The sequence below is a fragment of the Erpetoichthys calabaricus genome, chromosome 3 (assembly GCF_900747795.2).
Source record: "Erpetoichthys calabaricus chromosome 3, fErpCal1.3, whole genome shotgun sequence".
Taxonomy (NCBI): Eukaryota; Metazoa; Chordata; class Cladistia; order Polypteriformes; family Polypteridae; genus Erpetoichthys; species Erpetoichthys calabaricus.
The window spans coordinates 204,798,922-204,825,173 of NC_041396.2; the positions used below are offsets into that span (position 1 = coordinate 204,798,922).

The 26,252-nt window shown below is 40.2% G+C and overlaps 1 protein-coding gene across 4 annotated transcripts in view; it reads left to right on the top strand.

Annotated features, from left to right (window-relative positions):
* Positions 1 to 26,252, top strand: part of esr1 (estrogen receptor 1) — a 248,537-nt gene that overhangs the window by 216,358 nt on the left and 5,927 nt on the right. For all 4 annotated transcript variants that reach the window (XR_007934419.1, XM_028797702.2, XM_028797703.2 and 1 more), the window contains 2 exons: positions 1,908 to 2,041; positions 20,470 to 20,653. Coding sequence is in view for 3 of the 4 variants with exons in the window: in XM_028797702.2 (XP_028653535.1) it covers positions 1,908 to 2,041; positions 20,470 to 20,653 (318 nt within the window). In the remaining variant the exon portion in view is untranslated. The remainder of the gene's footprint in view (positions 1 to 1,907; positions 2,042 to 20,469; positions 20,654 to 26,252) is intronic.

Sequence of the window (26,252 nt, forward strand, 5' to 3'; positions counted from 1 at the left end):
GAGACAGAATATACAAGTTCTGCAAACACAGTGATGGTTCTGCAAATGAAAAACTGGCATCTGGAGCAACAGCCTTAACCATCAGTGTGTGTCTCCTTTATAGAATTAGGTGGCATTTTTGAAAATTACCAATTAAATGTAAATATTCAAATACCTGAACAATGCAGAAATCCTTAACAGAACGAAACAAACTCTGTTATTGGAATTTAGGCAAACACGGAAGAAGACATTTTTGAATGACAACTGTAAGTCTTAATTGCAGGTACTTAGTGTAAGGCTAAAATTAAAAGTTATTTCCAGGCTGAAAGAGGAAGAAGGTAAGAGACTCAACATTTCAGTTGCATAGCCTTCATCAGGGGTGTAGATCTGAAGAGGGAAGAGCGGGTAACACATATAAGAAGGGAAGGAAGGAACTGTAAAGCTGTGAAAAGCTGCCATTGGACAAGATGAAAGGGGAGTTAAAATGTTAGTGGGTCATTTAGCCCTGAACTAATAGGTGATCTCAGGCTGTGAATGTGTTTAGCTTTTTCTGTTTTTCTGCTTCAAATTGTCTTTGAAACCTTGTTACAGACCACAAACAGAGAGACCAGTGTGGCTGTGATCAGGAGATGTGAAGTGTTCTGCACTTGGAAGCTTTGCAAGCTCTTTGATTTTCATGGTTCAAAGTGCTCCCTGAAACTGTCTGCTGGCTTTCTCCCTGTTTCACACATGTAGATGGCGATAGACACTACCTACAAGGAATACAATAAATACAATGCTTGATGTTTAATATTGAATTCTCCTTAAAGCTGACCTTGGTAGATACAGTGTCCAAAAAGTCCTCTAATATGTCTTTAGACTCATTATCGGTTGTCATGGTTTCATTCCACTGTTCTAGAATTCTAATGACCCCCAACTTGTTGTCCAGTGGGTGGTGGAAACCAAACAGCAGGCAATGATCAGTATGAGTGAGTAGGTTTTCTCTAGACTTCAGTGTCCAATATCCCACGTCTTTGTTGCCTATTAAAAAGCCCAATAAGGAGGCTAATTCGTTCTCTTGCGCAGCTTCCCATGCGGATTTGATGTTGTTGTCCATTGAGATGATGTGCTTAGTGAGGGCTTGCACTTCTTGTCTTTTGATTTTAACCCAAGTGTTATCCGCATACCTGAACCAATAACTCAGAGCTGTTCCCTGGACCCTGTTTAGAGCTCTTCTTCCCAGATCCTTCGTGTAAATGTTCGCTACAATGGAAAACGTGTGCTATAAAGTCAGTGCATGTAACTTGGATGTTTGCTTTTCAACATGTTAAGTATTATAGCAGAGTGCAGCCATACCACATGCACTTCAGATCAGGTCCTCCACCTGAAGCTAAGCATGTTTGGGCCTGGCCAGTACTTGGATGGGAGACCATATAGGAGAAGCTTGGTTTGCTGCTGAAAGGGGTGTTGGTGAGGCGGTAGGGGGAACTTACCCTGTGATCTGAATGTGAATCCAAATGCCCCAGTGCAGTGATGGGGACACTGTGCTGTAGAAATGGAGTTGTCCTTCAGAAGAGACATAAAATCAAGATCTTGACTCTCCGTGAGCATCCTTCGTAAACAGTAGGGTGTATCCTGATGTCCTGGCTAAATTGCCCACCATGGCGTAGTCATTCTAGCCCCTTAATCATCCCCTGTCTCTTATTGGCTAACTGTCTCACACCACTTCACCACCTAACAGCTCATGTGTGGTGAACATACTGGCACAATAATGGCTGCTGTCACATCATCCAGGTGGATGTTACAAATTAGTGGTTGTTGAAATGGCTCCCCACTCACTGAATCACTGTGAGTACCTTGAAAAGTGCTATATTAATGTAAAGAATTGTTATTAGTAATACCTTTGTTTCATTAAATATGCATCTTTAAACTGCTTTTTCTTTTTGCAGGTCTGAAGGAAGCTGTGTTGAAGGAATGGCAGAGATTTTTGACATGCTTCTAGCCACTGTCTCACGATTCCGGTCCCTAAATGTCAAAAATGAAGAATATGTTTGTCTGAAGGCGACCATCTTATTAAACTCTGGTGAGAAATCCAATGACTCATGTAAAAATTACGGAAATGGCAGCAATAAAACATCAAATATATATGAATTTTAATAGGATGTTATTTATATTTAAACTAGTCATTTAGCCCGTTACAATAACGGGCGCTAGAACAGTAGTGCATAAACATTAGTAGGAACAGTCTATATTAAATGGCAAGGGACTTTGACCTCATTCTTTTTGTTGGTCATATTTTTCTTTCTTTCAGCCTTTCTTTTGTTGATGTTTACTTGCTGAGCTGACCGTTCTTCGTGGGCTGCCGCCATGTATCGTGTGTCTTTAATTTTCTGTGACAGTAATACTGTCTTGTACGGCTCTATTCAATAAGGGCGCGCACAAAAAGGCAAGCTTCAAAAGGGTGACCTCAATTGAGCACGTCGAATAAAGGCGTTCGTAGATAATTTAGTTCAAATGGCTCTGGAATATGTGAAGAGCAACAAAGGTGCAGATCTTTATTTACGCGCACCTTTATTCGCTGCGCCCAATTGAGGTCGCCCTTTTGAGGCTCGCCTTTTTGTGCGCGCCCTTATTGAAAGATACCGTCTTGTACGTCCACTGGCTTGTACATCCGTAATATGCCTTTAATTTTCTCTGGCGGTAATACAGGCATGGGCGTCGGTAATATGCCTTTAATCTCCTCTGACAGTAATACTGGCTTGTATGTGGCTGTAATATGCGTCACTGTATTGTGTACCTTTAATTTCCTCTCGCAGTAATACTGGTTTGTATTTCCGTAAAACACCTCTAACTTTCTCTGACAGTAATATCGCGCATAGCACTGTGCCCCGCGCATGCGCACTTCACCAGAAGACACACACACACGGACACCTGGACGCACTTAGGGATTTTATATATATAGATAAAGTGTTACACAGTGCTATTTGTGAATATTTACAAAATGAAAAACTCCACAGTGAAATGAAATATAAATTAAAGTTAGTAATCAAGCGTGAATAGTCTAAAACTGCTTTTGCTAATGCAGGGAATCCAAAAAATAAAACAAACTCAGGTTGGGAACCCCTGATATAAAGTATTAATGGTTTAGAACAGACGAGATAGGGGGACGTGGCCATAAATCTAAGTGAGACCATTCAATAGTGAGGACGGGCCACATTTTCTAAGTGTTTATAGGGTTGGTATTGACAAGTGTACAGAGTGCAGTGATCTTCTTTTTTGCATGTACTAGTCAACATGCCACACATTGCCACCCTCCAATGCCACATTTAACATGTTTAAGCTACCTTATCTAAAAATTACCGGAAAAACCTCAAAACATATTTGTCGTAGCCTATGATCAGCTAATTAATGAAAATATCTGGCTCAGAATAAAATGTTACTAGGATACAGAATATTTTATAAACCCCCATTAGAGCTAGTAGTATCAATAACCAACAATGATCTAGTATTAAAAGCACATCAAGATACGTTTGGTCTTCCCTAACCTCAACAATTCATTGAAACACCAGAATAGAAATTCATAGGTTATTATTTTTTAATTCAATGGGTCAAAGTAAGCTAGAGGGAAAGTCTGTTTTAACTTCTGTAATAATCAAGACATACTGCAGTGTACAGGGTTTGGTCTGTCCTTACTGCCGGGAGAGGCCCTGCTGGGTATAAACTGGTAGGGCAGTATAAAATTGAATACAAACAATGATAAAGAGCTGGGGCACCACCTTGGTAACCCCGTATAATGGAAAGATTCAAATCAAAAGGAAACACTCAACAACTGTGGGAAACTCTTCAAAGACGCGAGTTTATAATAGAACTGACTCTAGATGGCCGATTTCTGGGTAATGAGCTCAAGCAGCAGGAAGGGGAGGGGAGGGGAGGGTCCAGGCGGACGGACACCAATGTGACACCAGACATGGAGTGGGTGTCAATCTTCTGTTGTGCAGATGGAGGAGAAGGGAAGGCATGAGTACACAGCGCCAACATCTGGTCCGAAAGATAATTACCATCACCAAAGCCCTTAAGCTGTCTCCCATGCGCACGCGTGTGACAGTAGATGGATGAATAAAATAATTCTCTGTGCTTATGTTTGCCACACATGTAATATTTATTTTGCTTCGATTTCATAAAATATGGATGCTGCAAAAAAAAAAAAAAGAAAAGATTTATGCAGAGTACAGTGAAATTCTTACTTGCTGGTGCTGATGAGCACGAAATGTATCGCCGCGTGATTAGTGAGTAGAAGTTCCTGACCTCAAAATATCATCCCCTTAATTAGATACCTATTCTTTTACTTTATGGAACATGATGTTTATTAGATATTGTTTGCTCTGTTACTGGTATCATTCGAGTGTTTCAGAAATTATTTACAGTTTATGTTCCATTTTTTTTGGCAAAATTACCTAAGTGGACCCCACAGTCCCTCTTCATCCTAAATGTTTTAATAAAAGCAGTTAGTTAACAATGACCATGCATACAGATGACTTGGGACTCACAGTAAGGTCTCTTTTGGTTAGTAAAACCAAGCAATAAATACAATAAACTTTATGTCAAATGTGAGAGACGGCCAGGGACTATACACGGCTGGGATGCCCTCATATTGGAAGGACTGGGAGAGAGAGCGTGCCCAGGGCATTATCTCTCCTGGATCACTAAATGGCAATATCCCCAACAGGGCCTATCGGGAACTGGAGTTCTTTGACTCAGCCCTGTTGGCTGCTGTGGATGCTGTGGGGACTGGGGAATCATTCTTCGTAGGGCTCAAGCCTTACTCAGAAGTGCTTCCAGGCCAAGCCTTCGGGACTCTGAAAATACCTCCGAGAATTACTTAAAAGGAGCTGCCTGCCACTGTGCAAGAGCTAGAGTTGGGAGAGAGAAGGTGAAGTTTGCTGGAGGAGGAGGAGGAGGAGTGGAGGCGGAAGTAGAAAGAAGAAGAGAGAGAAAGACAGAGAAGACAAAGTTTTGTGCGTATTTGTACTTGTAGCGTACCATGTACTGTAGGTGGGAAACGATTTGTGAAGAGTTTCCCACAGAAAAATAAAAGCCTATGTATCGGGTTTGGGGAGCTGGTGCACCCCCAGCAGGCCACACAAGCAAGTGAAATAAGATGAAGCCAAATGGTATAAATGAAGAGACTCTTTAGCATGAAACGTGATCATAGCAGTAAGCACTTTCTAAATGTCAAAGAAAAGTTGAAGTTCTATTTGTATTAATTTGTGAGACAGAAGAGAGTTAGAGTGAGCTGTCTCATATAAATGAGTTATGTCAGCAAGATTGTCATTAAATTATGAATACAGATGGCCTTTGCGGCCCTTCAAAACCCACATGGGTTTAAGTACTACAGTATACTAACTGATTTAAGTAAAGCAGGCAGTTTAATCGGTAAACACCACGTGTAGTCTGTGTATTATCCCAATCTAAGCAGGGCTTTACCATCAAGCATTTCAGATTTCCTCTCACATCCCAGACCATGTAAGTGAGGGCAATTTGTTGTAACACTCCTAATTTAAACTACGGCTAAACAATGTATCTTCTATGTAAAGGAAACTCTGTTGTATTTTAAATTGTTCAACCCTGAATCGCTAAAATTAAGTCTGTTATCCTGTCAATATCCCCATTTGAAATATTCAGTATTAATTATCAAATTGCCCTCCTAAATTATCTTAAATGCCCCCCTGTGTATGTGAGACCGTGCTCTGTGATGCATTGGCAGCCTTCCTTGGGTCCTTCTCTGCACCCTGCACTTCATGGGTAGGCACGTGGCTCCCTGTAACACTGAGATTTTTAAGCCACTTCGGAAAATGGATAGATAGCAGAATTCTGGCAAATAAATCCATTAACATACAGTACTGTAATGCTTAACTATTCAACATTTTAAAATGTCTGAGCTCACCCTGAAAAGTAAAAAACACATAGTTGACATGATTCTACAAAAGCCTAATGAAAATGCCACAATGTCAGAGACATTGCTTTTATAAAAGTACATTATGTTCTGAACTACAACCTCTTAATAACTGCTGATTAGCACATCATGGATTACATACAAATATTGTCAAGTGGGCTTTCTACACAGCTGCCCGTTGTGACGATGCGGGTTCTGCTCCATGCTCCCATTCAGCTTCTGGGAGCTCTCGAACCCGACACCGTCGGTAATGTCACTGATGAGCTGGACAGTGAGACACAACTAAGCAAGGGGATGGTGCAAAAAGTGTAAAGTGCTTTTATTAAAAATCAACAAAATCAAAGTGTTCAAATAAATAGTGCAGTGTCGCTCAAATCTGCAAATAAATAATCCAATTACAAGTGAATTTTTAGGTTAAAAACACAATAGGAAAAAAAAATCCTTTAAAACACAGAGGTTGAAAACAATGGCTGGAGGCAGTCTTTCTTTAAAAATCTGGTGCTTACTTATTCCTTACTGGTGGCTCCTCTGCTTCTCCCATTCTGACCCCACAACAGGGGAGTCACCCTAACCAGCAAATGCAGCTCCTTCATTTCTGGTCCGGTAGCCCTCCGATCCCCGGCTACGTTGGGCTCCAGCCGGACCGAGACTTGGGTTCCTTCCCCAGCGGCCAGGGTGCTTACCCTGGGGCTCAACACGCCCAAAGCCTCCACGACTCCACTTCCTTCAGCAACTCCACTACCGGTCACTCCAGCTCCTCCAAACTACTCAGCTGGAGCGACAAGCTTCAATCTGCCCCCTCCGAGAGTCGGCCAAACACTCCTCTGGGGCTCTCCTACCAGCTGCATTACCGTCCAGCTCTGCTCTCGCTCTCACACACCGGCTTTCTCCTTCCTGCCGCCTTCTTCCCCATTAACCTCTGTTCCTTCTCTTTTTTCCCTTCCCTTTCATCCGCCTCACACTTCTATTAAATATTACAGGGAGTGGATCAGATGTGGCAATTAGCAGTTCCCGGCAAAAATTACGGATGCGGATGACTCCTCACCTGTGCACTTAAGCGAGGACCGTCCGCATCACGAATCACCTGGGAACCGCTCCGGCCACACTACCACACCCCCTCTAAGCCACGAGTGCGGCGATTATTTATTAAAACTCGCCTTTGATCTGAGCTGTGCACCCGCTATGCCACACCCCTTACTTACCATACAGTGGAAGGAGTTATAAGTCCAAGATGTCACTGTACCTGGACTTGTCTGCTTGTGTTTATCCTTCAATGGACTTGTGCTAAAGTCAGGCTGGCACTCCTACCCTGTGTCCAGGGTAGACGCCAGTGTAACAGTTACCATACCAGATCAAGTGAATCCTGGAAATGGACTGAGGGCTGAATTATTATTTCTCATTGTGTTGTCAAAACATACAAATTAGCTGCAAGGGCCAAGTCCTAGCGTGAAAAGTACTCAGACTTTGGCATTTTCCAGCAACAGTAGGCTGTGTTTCGGTATGAAGTCTTTTCATCATACTGTTGTATTGTCCTGTTAAGAACATAACTTATTTAAGGCTTCAGGACTCTACTAGGTAGGGTCTAATAAGAGTCTGCTGAAACTGCTTAACATCTACAGTTTACAATTTACTTGTATGCTCATGTATTAACAATTACCGGCTCCACAACATGTGTACAGGTTTCGTAAAGCCTGCTCCCACTTTCCTATTTCTTCATTTGCAGTATGTAATGGGGTGGCATTTCCTCCCACATCTAAAGGACTTACTGTATAGATAGATAGATAGATAGATAGATAGATAGATAGATAGATAGATAGATAGATAGATAGATAGATAGATAGATAGATAGATAGATAGATAGATAGATAGATAGATAGATAGATAGATAGATAGATAGATAGATAGATAGATAGATAGATAGATAGATAGATAGATAGATACTTAATTAATCCCAAGGGGAAATTCACAAGCTGTAAGCTGGCAACAATAGACTGGCTCAGTATGAATGAGTGTATGCTGGCATTCACGCTGGACATGACATTTTTCTGTTTCAGTACTCTTTGATCTTGGTCTTGACTGTGGGTATGATGGACCGGAGAGGACGATGTAGTGCAGTATTCCCATTTTAAGCTCGTTGATTTAATATTAACAAACCAATCAGAAACTAGCACTCAGAGGTATTGGTTATTGGCTTCATAACGTACGTTTCAGGGTGCTTACGTGAATGCTTCTAACCAGCAGTTGTGTAAATACACTGCTAAACACAGAAATATTTTATCTTCCAATCTACTGGAAACTGGAAAAGGACACACAAAAGCATATTAATCTTAAATAAAATAATAAAAATAATTGTCCAGTGCAGTGTAGTGATGATCGTTGTTGCCTCAGGGAGGTTAACCTGCTTAGTCAGTAATCATCTGCTTCAACATTGGACTTAGACACAGTGATGGATTTTCATGTTTCGTGCTAAAATGTAATCAGATAAAATCCAATATTTTGAAGACAATGTGTTGAGTATTTCCAGAAAAAAAACAAAAAACATGCATGATGGGCTCAGGATATATTGTATTGGAAGCCTGATTCAGCCTAATTGTGATCGAGAGATTCTTCGTTGTAGCTCACAATGCCTACATTTCAGGAGAGCCGGAGACCAACATGTGACGTCCTGCGTGATCACGGTCTGTGCAGTTTTACTTAAGACATCAAATCAGAAGCACATTAGGCTACCTGGTGAGACAAAAATGCCCTGGCGTGGATGGCACTGTCGGTGTGCTCAGCAGTGAACTGGCATAGTATCCTGTTTCGGGCGGTTATGCTGGAATTGGACTTTATCCCCTGAAATCCCTTAATGGTGAATGGATGGAGAAATGGAGGTACAAAACATGTTTCAGATTCATCACAGGGCTTAGCTTTTTTCTTAAATGAATAATATTTAGTATTTTTCTGATACCATGGCGACAGCCTGTCTGAAGATTCAAGGACATTCACTCTCATGAGATATTTAGCAGAACAAAATTACTGCCTCTGTAGTCCAAATGAAAAAGTCGGTGCTTAATGAATTTAAGTGAATTCAGTGTTCCACTGCTACTGTCGTTTGTAAATTATTTTGCAACAGAGGGCACAGCTTGCATTACAATTTTGTATAAATGACCTGCTTTTGTGGTTTAAAATCAGGGGAGACAATTACTGGGAACCTGTAACAGTGATAAGAATAAAAAAATCACTAACCTCATTGAAGCTAGTTCTTTAAAGCTTTTTAAACAGGGTATAGAAATAGGTGCTGTATACTGTAGCCACTGGCTACCCCATTTAATGAAGATGACTCTTGGGGTTTACAGCAATGTCACAAGCACAGGTGATATCTACATTTCTGTGTCTCGTGCCTCGGCTTATCTTGAATGATATCCTCTTCCTATGATGGCACTCGTCCTGTTTCATATGGAAGTGAGTGCGGAGGCAGAACATTGGCGAGGTAACAGCTCCTCACTTTGGCCAGTTGTCTTCTTGGCTGAGGGGAGAAGTAAAGGTGCACGCTCTCTCTCTCCCCCTTGTTCCTTTATTCCCAGACTCAAAGAGAGGCAGACTGTGGCCACATGTGGGACAATATACAAGAGACACTTTTATTTAAGGCAATTCACATACCTTAAAGACAGAATGCCTCGTTTGCCATTTCTCTATGGCACGCCAGTGACAACTTAAGTTTCAGTTTGCCATCAAATGAACTCAAGCCTGCCATGTCTCCTGTTTTTAGGTCTCTTCCCATCTTACTTTAAAGTTATGAAACAATCTAATATATATATATAACAAATGTGTGTAATTTAAAAAAAAAAAGTAAGGAATACTTTTCAAATAGGCAAATTAAAAGTTCTGCCTTAAGATTCTGTAGGTAAAAAATGCAGGAAACTCACAAAGCTGAATGGCCGTTTGATTAAAACCAGTATATACCAGTAGCTACATTTGTCTTTGATTCCAACTGCTTTAAGAATAATGCATTCATATAATTTCATGTTATTGTTAATATTTTTTTACATTAACAACCTAATATATAAAAAAGATCCATAGATTTACTGTATGAATCTACTCTCTATATAAAATCCTAATCCTAAAAGTGCAACGATTTTATGTGACGCTTTAACTCAGGCTTATTTTAAAACCTACTTATGTATGTTTGGTGTCATTCTTTTCAGGATTTATCCAACTTTAATGTGATGTTGTTAGATTTTCAGATTCTTATTCCGTTTTTAAATTATAAACTAAAAAATATCAAGAACTCATGTCTCGTGAGACGGGACTTTGTGCCAAGAGATTTAACCACGCCCGGGACCAGAAATAAAAGACACGGAGTAGGACAGCTGCTGTACAGGCTTTTAAATGTTCGAAGCGGTGAGTGAGATGCAGATCATGCAGCATGGCAGCAGCTGATTGAGCAAAGAGGAGGTAAATAAAAAAACTGTATTTGTTTCCCATTGTATCACCGTTTAAGAGGGGGTTTTCGGAGGAGCGACCACATCTCCTTGGGATGTGTTCAGCCCCCCTCTTCACAACACGAGCAGCAGAGACGTGAAGTGGCTGGCGCATAGCACAGGCCAGGGGTTGGCGAGCGAAACGAGTAGGGGGGCGAACCCCCTAGTACATTTATATATTTCTGCACACATATACTTTGTATTGGTCCAGTGTGTATTCAGACCATTTATGATGTAGTGCCTTTCATATCTATCTATCTATCTATCTATCTATCTATCTATCTATCTATCTATCTATCTATCTATCTATCTATCTATCTATCTATCTATCTAATTTTGGTATCACTACTAATAATCCATCCATCCATCCATTTTCCAACCCGCTGAATCCGAACACAGGGTCACGGGGGTCTGCTGGAGCCAATCCCAGCCAACACAGGACACAAGGCAGGAACCAATCCTGGGCAGGGTGCCAACACATCGCAGGACACACACAAACACACCCACACACCAAGCACACACTAGGGCCAATTTAGAATCGCCAATCCACCTAACCCGCACGTCTTTGGACTGTGGGAGGAAACCGGAGCGCCCGGAGGAAACCCACGCAGACACGGGGAGAACGTGCAAACTCCACACAGGAAGGACCCGGGAAGCGAACCCGGGTCTCCCAACTGCGAGGCAGCAGCGCTACCCACTGCGCCACCGTGCCGCCACTACTAATAATACTACTTTAAAATTTTGCAATTTCAAACATAGCTGAAGTCACCCAAGTGTCATTAAAAGGCTGTTCAGACATGAGTTTGGATGGGCATATTCAAAGATATTCAAATGCTATGACTAACAGAAAATGACTATTTTTAAAAAAATACCCTGGACAACATTGGGTATTTCTGTTATAATTAAATAATAGACACTTCAAGCCTTATGGTTTTTTTTCTTTAGAGCATTTAGGGTCAATGGTGTGGATATCAAGGATCAGTTGTCAGTGTGTATAAAATGATTCCTTTTCTCATAGAGTACCAAATCGCCTGTGTCTCATATTCATCTTATATTGCTCTATGTTCAAATCATTTATTTTCAATTTTTGTAAATCTGTTTCACTTGAATGTGTTCTAATGTTAGTATATAAAAGAGCAAAAAGGGTCAATAAAGATTTAGTATTAATCTAAACTGATCCAGGAAGAATTCCATGAGTTTCAAGAGAAAAGAAATCCGTTGATGCTGTGGTAGAACATTCACCATTGTACAGAATTTTTTAACCTCATTGGAAATTTGCAGCATTAAAAATTGAAGCTATTGAAAATGTTTTATTTCTCAGAAATTAGAGATTAGTAACTATTCCTGACGGAAGCACTTGCCTTCAGCATGTGGGGTGCTGAGCGAAGAGTGAAAGGTGCCCTAAGAGTACTCTAATCACAGCCGGAAAGTGTGCATTATAAATAATGCATTTTGAGCAACACCTCATGTTTAGAACTAAACGGCTGTAGCTACAATTAAAAAGGACAGGCCATAATAATGTGCAAAGAACACGCAGGGTACACACCCTGCACGACTCACGTCACATCCAGCAGCAGCGCTCTCTGCCGTGTGGTTAGATGTTTTTCTGGTCAACACGAGGCCTGCAAACATCTGAAAAAAAATAATTCTCAACATACATATGTGTTATTTCTGTAACAGGATTCTTTGAAACAGGAGCATCATACTGCAGGCCTCTTTTTCCTCAAAATGCGTTGATTTTTGACAACTTTCATTAATTTGGAGTTTGATAAAGTAGTTTGAGTGCATGTTTAATTTAAGGGTCACCATTCCAAAGATGTGCTACTGTAGAGGATTTAGATTCAGTCCTTCATGTCTGAAGGTTATAGTTGGTGGTACTATACTTCTGTTTCATTTCATCAGCCAGACAAGCACTCCCTTAACCAAGTGCGACAGGATAACAGACCAGGAGGGTGAGAATGAAAGGATTCAGTCTTTTATTAATAGCTGTTTTTAAATTTTCTTTGTGTCTGTACCAATTCTGTAGATTACAAGCTTATATAAAATCAGTTTCAACAGGTATGTGCGTAGTACTAGGGTGTTGTACCGTGTTAGCCATTATGGATGTAACGAGAAGGCAAGCAAAATGACACCTTTTATTGGCTAACTAAAAAGATTACAATATACAAGCTTTCGAGGCAACTCAGGCCCCTTCTTTGGGGCCTGAATTGCCTCGAAAGCTTTCATATGGTAATTACATGTAATAAGATGTTATTACATCTTGCCTGAAGAAGGGGCCTGAGTTGCCCCGAAAGCTTGCATATTGTAATCTTTTTAGTTAGCCAATAAAAGGTGTCATTCTGCTTGACTTCTCATTAACAAGTATGTGCAATAATGTTGCATGTATTTAGTTTAGAGAAGCGTATTTGGGTCTGGCCATTTACCTATTAGTGCTTGGCACTCATTGTGAACAGCCTCGTTTATAAATACCGATACATTACAAGTCTCTCTGCTTGATATATCATTGCAGTATGCACTCTGGTGAGATTTTAGTCATTAAAAGCAGAAAGAAAGCAGGTCAGGAAACAAAAAAAAGTGAAGTAAAAATTCTTTGTAAACCTGTAATTTTCATTATTACGGTAATAGATTTCTTAGAGAACATCTGCAGCAGAAGCATTCTGAATTTGCAAAACCTAGCAAACAAATTGGACTTACACAGTAAGACATTCATTTAAAGGCAGCAAAAAAGAAACTATAGGAAGCTGGCTGTGAAGATGGACTGTACAGTACAATGCTTCAGGTTCAGTCACCATCACTGTCACAGGATATGACTAAGCAAGTCATCTTATCTGCCAGATATCTCACTTTCAAAACATAGAGACAACTAAAAAGACGTCCTTAATGCTTTATGGAAAGATATGAAGTAACTCTGGATGTTTGTAGTGAAAGCTTACAGCTACCACAACCCTACTCTCGTCTTGCAGGGCCAGCCGTCTCAAGACAACAGTGAAGGAGTTTGGCTTAAATGTGTGTGGGAACAATCAGACCACAATTTATTGTGACATTTTTTTTTATCATTTTAATGAATTTATTCAAATCAAACAACATTCCATAAAAGCAAGTCAAATTTTACAAAACTAGGTTCAAGTCAAGTCAACCTCCACCCATGAGAAAGATAGCTAGGACAATATAGTGAAACTTTAATAGTAGAAAAAATATGTAAGTAAATAAATAGAATAAAAAGGGAAAGAGAATCTGCTTCCTCAATTTAAAAGCTTATTCTAAAATATTATTGATTAGATCCTGCCAGGTTTTGAAAAAGTTCTGCACAGATCCTCTAAGTGCGAATTTGATTTTTTCCAATTTCAAATAGTATAAAACATCAGTTTCCCACTGACTTAAAAGAGGAGAGTTAGGATTCTTCCAGTTTAACAAAATAAGTCTGAGTGCCAATAGTGTAGTGAAGGCGATCACAGTTTGTTTGTCCTTCTCCACTTTAAGCCCATCTGGAAGGACACCAAACACAGCTGTTAATGGGTTAGGAGGGATTGTGACACCAAGGCTGTCTGAAAGGCACTTAAAAAGTGTGGTCCAAAATGATGTTAATTTGGTGTATGCCCAAAACATGTGACCCAGTGAGGCTTGAGCTTGATTGCAGCGTTCACAGGTTGGATCTTGCCCTGGAAACATTTTGGACAATTTTAAACAACACAGATGTGCTCGATTGATGATTTTAAATTGAATAATTGTATGCTTTGTGCATATGGAGCTCGAGTGAATGGCTGTGCATGGCTGCCTTCCACTCCTTTTCTGAAATGTTGAGTGAGAGATCCTTTTCTCACTATACTCTGGGATCTTAAAAAGTAGGGACTTTTAAATGTTTTTATATGTTTCAGAGATGTTCTCTGAGTCCTCGAGACTAATCAATATTTTTTCCGGAGTATAAGTAGGTGGGAGGTGAGGAAAGTTGGGCAGGTTTTCTTTAACAAAGTTTCTAATTTGGAGGTAGTGAAAGAAATGTGTCGCTGGAAAGTTAAATTTGGAGTGTAATTGTTCATAGGATGCAAAAACATTGTCTATGTACAGATCTCCAGACATTAAAAGCTGCGTACGTTTGAGATGGAGGAAAAAGGTGGTTATCGTGCAAAGGTGCCACAGATAAAAGCTTCTCTGTCTTGAAGTAATTCCTACATTGGTTCCATATTCTGAGTGAATGAAGCACAATTGGGTTGTTAGTATATTGGTGATAACTTGTGTAGCGGGGCTACATAGTTAGTGTTGCAAATGTCAGTTCTGAGTGCGTCTCGTTTCCATTGTCCCGTTTGCTGTTTGTGTTAGTGATGTGTCGTTCACGAACGAGCCGGCTCTAAGAGTCGATGCTTTGAAGCGAACGAGAGGAGCCGATGCCCATCGAGCAGAGCCAAAGCTTCAGCCGCTCCTGCTCAGCTCTGCTGAAAATCCATTCGGCAGGGGCGGGACTTTACTTATATGGGCACACAGAACATTGGCTCATAATGCCAGCTCGTTCACGAACAACACATCGGACTAGGATCGTACCATTATGTGAAAGAAGGAAGGGGAGCAGACGCTCCGAAGACAGCGAGTGTTGGTACAGGCCAGGTACGCTCTGTGTACCTGTCGCTGTGACAGACGAGGAGCCAGATTTAAATGTAAGCGCATCGTGAAGAAAAAAAGAAGAGTGAAGAAATGAGTGAAAGCCGAAAAAGAAGCAGCATCTGGCTGCATTTCAGTGATATTGGAGACTGCAAAGCTAAGTGCAGAATTTGTAATATGAAAATATCCGTTAGAGCAGGGTCAACAACAAATCTGCACAGACATATAAGAACCACCCACCCATCCATGCAACTGGAGGAGAGCGTGCCCTCTCTCCTGCCATCCACTGACCCTGGAAAAGAGCCAAGTACTTCTGCTGCAGCATCCACTGTCTTACCGAATACTGCAGGTATAACACGGTCTTCAGTTCAAACCAAAATAAGCACATTTATTCCAAAACAAATGACGCCAAACAAACAAATAAGTGTCGATGAGGAGCTGGCCAAAATGATAGCTAGCGAATTTCAACCATTTTCCATTGTGGAGGACAGAGGATTTACAACTTTTGTACAGGCCTTAAACCCCATGTATGTTCTCCCTAGCAGAAAAACTTTGTCCCAAACAATTATTCCATAACTATATATCTGAGGATGGAGTACAACACTGTGCTTTCAGAAACCACTGCTCTGGACCCCCGGCTTAAAAAGGTAGCATTTAATGACAACAGAGCTGTGGATGAGGCATTTCAAAGAATAAGTGCAGCAACAGCAAGATGCAACCCCAGCAGCCTGTCTGCTCCTCCATCAGATGGCCAAGAGGAAGAAATTGGAGCAGGGGCGTGTTCACAGGAACCACAAGCTTCTGCTGTGTGGAGGCTCTTTGACGAAAGAGCAACAGGAGACACTGCAAGGAGAAATTCCACAGCTGATGCTATGCTAGAGTTGAGGTCCTATCTTGAGGAGCCCCTCATCCAAAGATCTGAAGACCCACTGAGCTGGTGGGCGGCCAAGGCTGCAGTCTACCCACGCCTGGTTCAGGTAATGGTAGGAAGACTTTGCATTGTCGCTACATCGGTTCCCTCAGAAAGAGTCTTCTCAAAAACAGGACAAATAATCACGGAGAGGAGAAATCGCATCAGCCCATCTAAGCTGAGGCATCTGGCATTTCTGAATGCCAACCTGGCCTAAAAACATTTATTCAAAGAGTCATAGTGTTGTGTTGTTGTTGTTGAGTTTGGCCTTTATTTAATTTGTTTGCTGTGGTTTTGTGTTAAGTTGTTCATTTAAAGCTTTTATTAAAATGTTAAATAATAGTAACTGTGTATTTATTGTAATGAAAAAATGCATAAAAATACGTAATGTCTGAAAACAATGAATAAGAAATTGCTTATACACAAACCATTCATAATTGCTTAATTAGGCTAAAATATAAGCATCCAAGTGATACTAAACGAAGAGCCATTCGGGAGCCGTAAGAGCCGGCTCTTTAAAGGGAGCCGATCCAAAAGAGCTGAAGCTTTGAAAAGAGCCGGAGTTCCCATCACTAGTTTGTGTGTGTATCAGTAAATGCCGTCCCCGTAAAGGGGGACGGATGATGGAAGAAGACCACAGCCTCTAACCTGGAAAACACCTGTTCACAATTAATCAATTACAGCCGTCACAAGGACTATTTAAATAATCAGAAAGGAGAGAGGAGCAGAGAGAAGAGAGGAGAAAGGAGACCATTTGTTTTCAACCACGTATCAACTTTTCACATCGTGCCTTTGCATCAGTTTGTTTTTCATTTTGCCGGACTGTCTTTCATCCTTCATCTGCTGAATCCCCGGGGTCGATTCGCCATCCCCCATACGCCGAGGAATCACGGTGAGGTTGCTCCATTTGCCGGGAAAATCAAACGACTCATTTTTATTAGTTCAGTCATCCGTATTCAGGACAGTTTTTATAACTGGACTCAAGTTCACAATCATTCAGTATATCATTCATTTTTGTTATTCGTGTTGTGTGTTATATGTTACAGGGGCAAGGGAGGGTTTTGTTGTATTTATATATGGTGGTGTCTCATTGTTGATGTGGTGGAGGGATATTTATATGTTTCTATTTTTGCATTTGTCTTGTGGTTTTGTTTAATACATTTAATCAGTTTATTTTTACATCATCTGCTTTTTGCATGCTTATATTTACACCGTCGATTGTGGGGGAAAAGTGTAATTTGTTAGAGGTACGGCTTGATAGTTAGATTCATCTCAGTAAATTATCCAGGCCACAGGTCTTGGAGGTGTAGCTGCCGGCTGGGTAAGGGGTCGGCCGTTACACTTGTATTTACTGGAGTACAAAGCAAGGAATATAAACAAGTGCTACGGGGTTTTATTTCTGTTGTGGACCAGACCTGTTTTATAGCTTGTGTATTTGCCACCCAATAATAAAACTGAAATTTAGGTAGAGCTATGCCACCTTCTGCCTTACGTCTTTGAAGGGTCGCCTTTTGGACTTGTTGATGTTTTGAATTCCAAATAAATGAGGTTATGATTGAATCTAACCGCTTAAAAAATGATTTGTTGAAGTACATTGGAATGCTTTGAAATAGAAATAAAAGCTTAGGAATGATATTCATCTTTACAGTGTTAATTCTTCCACCTAAAGTGAGATGAAGGGTTGACCATCTATGCAAATCTTGCTTAAGTTTTTCCAAGCAAACAGTGAAATTTTGTTGATAAAGAGCTTTATGTTTACTTCTGATATTTACCCGTAGGTATTTAAACTGATCTGCAATGCTAAAAGGGAAGGTGTCCAATCTCATATAGTGTACTGGAGAGTTCACTGAAAGAGCACACTTTTATTCAAATTAATTCTGAGACTGGAAATCTTTTGAAATTCTGTTAGTGCTGTTAGGACTGCAGGCACAGTATTTTGTGGATCTGATATATACAGTCTGCGGTGGGCTGGCGCCCTGCCCGGGGTTTTCCTACCTTGGGCCTGTTTTTCGCTGGGATTGGCTCCAGCAGACCCCCATGACCCTGTAGTTAGGATATAGCGGGTTGGATAATGGATGGATGGATGAAATATACAGTACCATATCATCTGCATATAGTGATATTTTCTGTTCAAGTCCTTCTCTGATAATCCCCTTTATCTCATAAGCATTTCGAAAGTGAACTGCCAGTGGTTCAATGGCGATTGCAAAAAGCAGTGGTGACAAGGGGCATCCTTGTCTAGTTCCATGTTCTAGTTTGAAGTAGTCTGAAATAATATTGTTAATACAACCTGAACGTTCTGGACTTGTATACAGTAGTTTGATCCATGATCCACTTTCGCTCTCAGCTGGGGATGATGCAGCAGCGTCAACAAGTCCTGGAAAATCTGTGTTTTTGCCTATCTGTTCCAGGTCAGTCTCTGGCAGGCCGTAAAGCTTTAGCTGTCTTTTCCTTTTCTTTCAGAGTCTTTTTTCAGCAACTCATGCTTATATATGCTTGTATATACTGTAATTGAACCCCCCTGGGTTGAGTAAATGCAGGATACCTCGAAATTATGAAAAACAAATTGAAAAAATAACACCGCTGCTAAAGGAGTTCCGCCTCAGATGTCCATCTCCGGATGAGACATTTTTAACACAGTCCTAAGGCTCATGAAGGCAGATTTCAAAGTAGAAGTAGTGATTTAAACAGTTAAGAGCAATGGTGATCTTGTCAACATCTTCCAGCTCATAGGAAGCCTGGAGTTACAATGGATACCAGCTATGGCTAAAAACTCTCCTAACATAAACATATAAATGTGTGTTGTGTGTGAGCTGAACACATTATATATATATAACTGGTTGCAAGGGAAAAACAATTCAGTAAAACTAGATTATACTTCAGCATCAGATCACATCATTAGACTAGTGGTAAAAGTGAGTGATGCATTGCTGCCAGCTTTATGTTATCTCAAGTTATAATGATAAATGTTAGGCTGCAAGAATTGGCAGCTACCTCCACGACAAGATGAACTCTAGAATGTCCATTTCAGCTAAATGGAAGATGCAGAGGACAGAAAGATATGGAAATAGATGATCCGCTGTGGCAACCTCTAACGGGAGCAGCCGAAAGAAGAAGAAGAAGGTGTGTTGTTACACCCAGTTAAAAGGAGATAATAAAAAAAACTCCCATTCAGTGAGGTCATTTTTGCACTTGATAATGAAGAGCCACAGGAGAGGCAGATTTATGCAGTCAATACATCCGACTCTGATTCTAGCAGAACCACAGACTGCAGATGAGACAACACAACATCTAAATAAATAACAAAAATAAGTTAAATTAATGTTGTGGACACCAGGAGGTGCTCTAGCTCCCCAAAAACACCAACACAAGCCAGTGGCGTAGCGTAGTGGGGGCGGCAGGGGCGGCCCGCCCCGGGCGGCACTTTTAGGGGGCAGCAAAATTTCACAATAAATAATAATAATATCTTGTAAAAATTTGAACCATACCTAAATAAGGGGGCGGTGGAATTTTCCTCCGCCCCGGGCGGCTGACACCCACGCTACGCTACTGACACAAGCTAGCACGGACACAGGTTAAAAGCATAAAGAGTCTTTATTGTTGGAGACACTTACACATCAAGCGCTTCTTGCCACAATCACAGCCACAAGTACAATAAAGCGCAAGATAGCACCCAGCAACTCTTTGTCTTTTCTGTGTCTTGCAAATCACTGCCTCCTCCACTCCTCTTTACAGGTGTTGTCCACCTTCCTCCCAACTCTGGCTTGTCCCTATGAGGCAGGCAGCTCCCATCTGGGATTACTTCCGGTCTTCCATACACATGGTCCAAAAGCACTTCCGTGTGAGGCGGAAACCCCATGAAATAGGGCTCCCCAGTCCCTGCATTACCCCCTGGTGGCATCCACGGAACCAAACAGGGCTGAGTTGAAGAACTCCATGTCCCATGTTGCCCTGTGGCAATTTGAGGCACTGCTGAAACTCAGTGGGGCTGCCATCAAGCATTCCAGGGGAGCTAATGCCCTGTGCATGCTCTCTCCCCCAAGTTCTTCCATCTCATGGGCCTAACCCTTACACTGTAATTGTAAAAGGTAAAACATACTGTATATAGACCACAATACTGAGCCAAATGTTACTCCTAAGATATCCATTTTGATAACTGTTAATTTTACCTTACAAATTTAATACATTTGGCGAGACATTATAATGTTGTACCCCAAATGCTTACAGTGCACAGACTGGAGGAAACTGGGAAATTGAGTGTAGGTTTTTATAAAGAACCCATGAGGGTAAAAATCTTTTCAGTGGTAGATTTTGCCACTCTCCACTACCAAGCGTTGTCCCCAGATGTCTGTTCTCATTCTGAAAAACACATCTGGTTCCACAAGACTACATTATTTCTATCATGTTAGTGTTGGATGGCCTTCTTCTCTTAACTTGTGGTTCAGTACTTCATGGGGGTTCAGTTATTGCTTAGTAAAAAATACCTGTGTGTGAAAATTAACGTTTCAAAAGGTTAATTAAAATAGAGATGCTTGTAGTGGGATTTCACACTGTAATGCCAAAACATTAAATCTTTATTTCTCCTTTTACAGGTGCATTTCCCATGCTGTCCAGCTCTGCAGAAAACATAAGTGAGAGCAACAGCATTCAGCTGATCCTTGACAAAATCTCGGACGCTCTCTTCTATTTTATCAGCCAGTCAGGCCTTTCTCTGCAGCAGCAGTCCCGGAGGCAGGCCCAACTTCTCCTCCTCCTCTCACACATTCGCCACATGAGGTGAGTTTTCATACTGAAAGACACGACTTGCTCCAACATAGCAGTTAAAGAAAGAGAAAAAGACACTAAACACATTAAAAGTGGACTTTTTACAAACAAAGGAACAAGAGCTTCTCAGACCCTGGAAAAGATTAAAATGAAATGGGATGATTCACATCTTTGGATAAAAAAAATGCATAAAAAAGTGGCAATATTTTAAATAAAAACAGCAAACATATTTGGTGTACTTAATTTATTGAACTGCTCTAAAGCAGAAAGTTTGCTTATTCAGGCCTGACAGATTATTTCATTATGAAGCGGCCTCCTATTATTCTGTTTCATCCTTATTTTCTACTTCGAGAAAACAATTAGAAAATTAAATAAAGAGACAAAATATATCTAATGAAAAAGCTAATATCTATGTCTGTTTTAAAACCAGATTCTGTGTGCTAGTCTTCTCACTCAAATTCAACCATAATTCCCTTAAATAATCAATACACCATTAGCTTACGACATTAGCATCTCTCCATCTATCCATCCAGGTAGTGAAGCCACTTAATCAAGTTCAGGCTCATAGCACTAACAGCGCTGGGAATGAAACTTCTGCATGGCACACTGGTTAACAAAAGTATTTCTGAAAATCCCAGGGCTCTCGATTCAAATGCTGGCTTTGTTCCTGTGGAAATAGAGGTTCACACTTTCCCAGTGTTCATGTTGTGTTTTCTCTGGGTACAGTAATCCCTCACTTATCGCGGGAGATAGGTTCCAAGGCCGACCGCGATAACTGAATTTCCGCGAAGTAGGGACACCATATTTATTTAATTATTTAACGTGTATTTGGACATTTTTAAACCCTCCCTGTATTGTTTACAACCCACCCTTTACTCTATTGATAACAGGGACAACTGCTAAGCAATATGAAATCGGTAGATAAGTTTACACTTACTGTATAGCGAAGTACACGTAGCTATATATGACGTGATGATGACGATGAAGGTGATAATCCCCTGAATGCAGTAGCAAGAGCACGTTAATGCTGAATGAGTGAGATGAGACTTCCTGGTTAATGCAACACTCCGTCGCTGAGCCAATCAGCAGCACACAGGAACTTAACTGCGTGCTCTGATTGGGTAGCTTCTCAGCCATCCGCCAATAGCATCTCTTGTATGAAATCAACTGGGCAAACCAACTGAGGAAGCAAATACCAGAAGTAAAAAGACCTATTGTCCGGAGAAACCCGCGAAGCAGTGAAAAATCCACGTTATATATTTAGATATGCTTACATATAAAATCCGCAAAGTCGTGAATCCGCGAAAAGTGAACCGCGAAGTAGCGAGGGATTACTGTACATCTGCTTCCCTTCCAATAATAGGCATGTTAGGATGACTGATGATACTTCATTGGCACTGTGCGAGTGTGCCATGAAAACAATTTGTGCCAAGGTAGATACCACCCTTATACATGATGTTGCTGAGATGCAATGGATTCAGAAAAATATTTGGATGCCTTCTTTCTTTCCCACTTTATTGTGTTGAATACATGGACACATGTGACATTTTGCCCATCAATCTACATTCAATTTCCCATAATGACAAAATGAAAACATTTCAGAAAGGATTACAAATTTATAAAAAATCAAAAAACTAAAATCTTTCATTCATAGAAGTATTCAGACCCTTGCTGTGGCACTCCAGATTGTGGTCAGCAGCATTCTGTTTGCTTTAATTGTCCTGTAGATGTTTTAGAACTTGACTGGAGTCCACATGCAGCAAACTGAATTGATTGGACATCATTTAGAAAGTCACACACCTGTCTATATGTATATGTCTCACAATTAACACTGCATGTCAGGACAAAAATCAAGCTATGAAGTCCAAGGAACTCTCTGTAGATATCTGTGATCACATTGGACTGAGGTACAGATCAGGGCAAGAGTATCAAACCATTTCTAAAGCTTTCAGTGTTCCCACAAGCACAGAGGCCTCAATAATTGAGAAATAGATGAAGTTTGGAACCATCTGGGGCCTCATTTATAAACGGTGAACACACACAAAAATGTTGTGTACTCCCGTTTCCATGCTCACATTGCGATGTATAAAAACTAAACTTCGCGTAAAGCCACGCACATTTTCACGTAAGCTCAATCCTTGCCGTACACAAGTTCTCAGCTCGGTTTTGCAAACTGGTGGCACCCAGCGTCAAAGCAGTGCTTTTGTTCCAGTGTGGTTTCCCTTTCTTTTTAGATCCACATCCCTGATGTGGCTTTATCAAATACACTGAAATTAACAGCATATTATTTATTAGTTTAATGCATCTGATTGTAATTAACCAGTAACAATATAATGGTCCATGGAATGGCCCAACTATTCTAAATACCATAGATGCTTTAGCGTTGCTCCTCTCAATGCACCACTCAGACTATTTATCCCATTGTATCTGAGTGTCGAATCATAACTCTACAGCAGCTGATCGGAAAGAGATTTATCAGTATACAGCATCAAGCACACGCTGCCTCAGCCACGCGCACTGTCTATTGATCTGCTCTCGTACAACAAACGCTTCAGAGCCTTTCCTGTACGGACATCGCAGTTCAAAAACAGTTTCATCCCAAGAACTATAAACACACTCAATCAGTCCATCAAGTGCTCCTTGTAGAACTGTTTGTACTTATAAGTACAATTACCTCACTGTAAACTTGCAATACAGCTATAATATTGCACAACCTGAGCCACCTTATAAATCACGTATTTACATATGATGATGATAGCATTTTTAAGATGAAATGCAGCAAAATATGTTTATTACATTATACAGATAAAATGTTATCATTTAAATAATTTATATTGTTAATAATTAAACATGTGAGTACGCAGTGTTGCAGTGCTAGCTAGTTCACGGATTGTTCCTGCCTTGCGCTCTATTCTCGCTGGGGTTGGCGCGACACTGTAAGGATAGATGGATAGAATAATTAAACATGTACTACGAAGAATATTTCAATGTTCCTTAAAAGTTTTGAAGAATCGGCTTTCTAAGCTTAAAGATGGCTTAACATCAATTACAGAGCTGATTGTGTGGTGATTGGTTACTTGGAGAAAGAAAAGGAAGGACATGAATTGGAGGTTAGTACGTTTGAAAGAGACAGTACTGCTGCAATAAATTATTTCATCAAAGGTCATGCAGCAACCATCTTGCGGGAGGCAGGAAAAATCTCTGGACAGGGCGCCAGCTCGTCACTATCACTGCACCACAGTGTTCCCATGTTTAATACATGCTTAAATTCCAATCATCATGAAAATGATAACAAGTATACATCTCAGTATTTAAATTATTCAGAGAACTGTAATATCATGAATATAATGGATTCTGTGTCCTGTTGGAGGAAGAGAAAGCCCATTTAAGAAGCACATAGTGACTCGCACACATAGAGCACATAGAAGACACATACAGAACAAAGAAATGCTACTTTAGTTATGATGGTATTTGAGAAACTAGTAAATTAAAGATTTTAAGATGAAGTTTATGATGTTCTACTTTAATGACAAAATAAACTACGTGATTAAAGTGAAAATTTCGAGATTAAAGTTCCGTGCTTTTTTCCCCCACTGGGTGCCTATTTTTTTTTCTCTGTACCCTAATAAGCTTCCATATGACACTCAGACGGTGGGCTACGACTCACCTTTTCATGGTGAATTTGATATCTGACAGCTTATTTTTTATTTCGGCCCCAGGACTCTTCCAAAAGTTGGCCAACTGAATAACCAGGCAAGGGGCTTGGCCAGGGAGGTGACCAAGAACCCATTGGCCACTCTTACTAAGCTTCAGAAGTCCTGTGCTGAGATGGGAGAACGTGTTGAAAGGATGGCCATCACAGAAGCACTCCATATAAAATTAATAAAATTTATTTGCATAACACACATAATTACAAAGTACTGTTACTTTAGTTTGCTCCATGGATTCATTTTTTTTTGCACACCACTGCATATTCCATGAATTTGATAAGAACATATAAATAACATTTTGGTGACATTTAGAAATGACACATAATTCAGAATCAACCAAATCATTCTTTATATATATACACATAGATGTGACAGACATGAAATAACTGAAGTGCCTGATATATATACACACACACACACACACACATACAGTATAACTATCTATTATAAAAAGAAATCTCCTGTCCTGGAAAGCAAAAAGCAAGTCTACAATACGTGATCTTCTCAGAAGACATTTTAAAGACCTTCAAGACCAAAGACACGCCCTACTTACAATCTATCAAATAGGACAATAGGAAGCAAAACATTCAGTCTTGTGAAGGATTTGAGCACACACAGATTCAGGGCTCTCAGCGTGTATAAAGAGTATAAGGACAGTACAATATAAATTAAATGTAGACATCTAAGCGAAGAAGAAAGCAGCGCGGAGTAAAGAGACTCAAATACGTTGGACAGAAAAAAGAGCAAAAAAGAATAATCGAGGTGCAAATTCAGAAAAATAAGGAAAGTAATCATCAGCCCGGAACAAGTGAAATTGAAAAAAAAAACACGTCCAATCCGGCTCAGAATTAAAAGACAATGAGTAAAATGACAAAGTAGAACTTCATAAAGACGTTTACAAACGTTGGCGCTAAACACATGCAGAGCAGGTTAGAGACTATGAAACCAGTGAAATTAGAAAGGCTCAAAAAAACCAAAAAAAAAAACCGCCGCTATACACATGTGGAGAAAGTTAAAGGATATGAAAGTAGGAAAATTAGAAAATATAAAAAAAAGAAAGTAAAGATCGCAGTTGCGCAAACAAACAAACTGCCTCATTTAACTATGCACCAGTCTAACTTTGGTTTTGCACAATAATTACTACACTATTGCACCTTAACACTTAATTCTACTTTATTCACATAATTTTACTTATTTATTATGTTCTACTATACTGTTATCTTTCAATCTATGACTTTTTGTTAATCTAACTGATATTCTTCTAACTTTGCACAGTTTTTGATAAGCGGATCAGGATGCATTTCACTGCGTGTTGTCCTGTATAACTATGCATGTGACAAATAAAGAATCTTGAGAGTTTCAAAAACGGAGTTTACCGCACATGCATTTATTGGTTACTTTGTTCATGTATATATATTTATCTGTCTGCTTATTTAAAAAGCTAAATTTACCCCAGGAGTCAAAAACGTTCTGTCTAGCCCTTATACAAAAACCTAGACAAAAGCTGAGGTATCACCTTGGTAACCCCATATACTTTTGGAACTGTGACAGGAAAATAGCACGACTTTACAGACAGGAGTCCAATATAGAACTCTACTTACTTTTTTACTTTGTAAAAAAAATTATTAACTGCTGATGATGTAGATCGTTTTGTCTGTGCTGAAATTCCAAACAGAGAAAACTATCCTGACCTCATTAAAATGATTCAGCATATTGGGACTTGCAAGATTACAAATATTGTTTTTACAGAAGTTCTGAAATAAAAGTGAAACTAATGAAATAGCAACAATTCAAGGGAAAAAAAATCTTAAAAGTGTGTATCCGGAAAACCAAACACGGGGGTTGGCAAGCGAAGCAAGCAGGGGGCGAAGGCCCCTAGTATATTATATATATATATATAT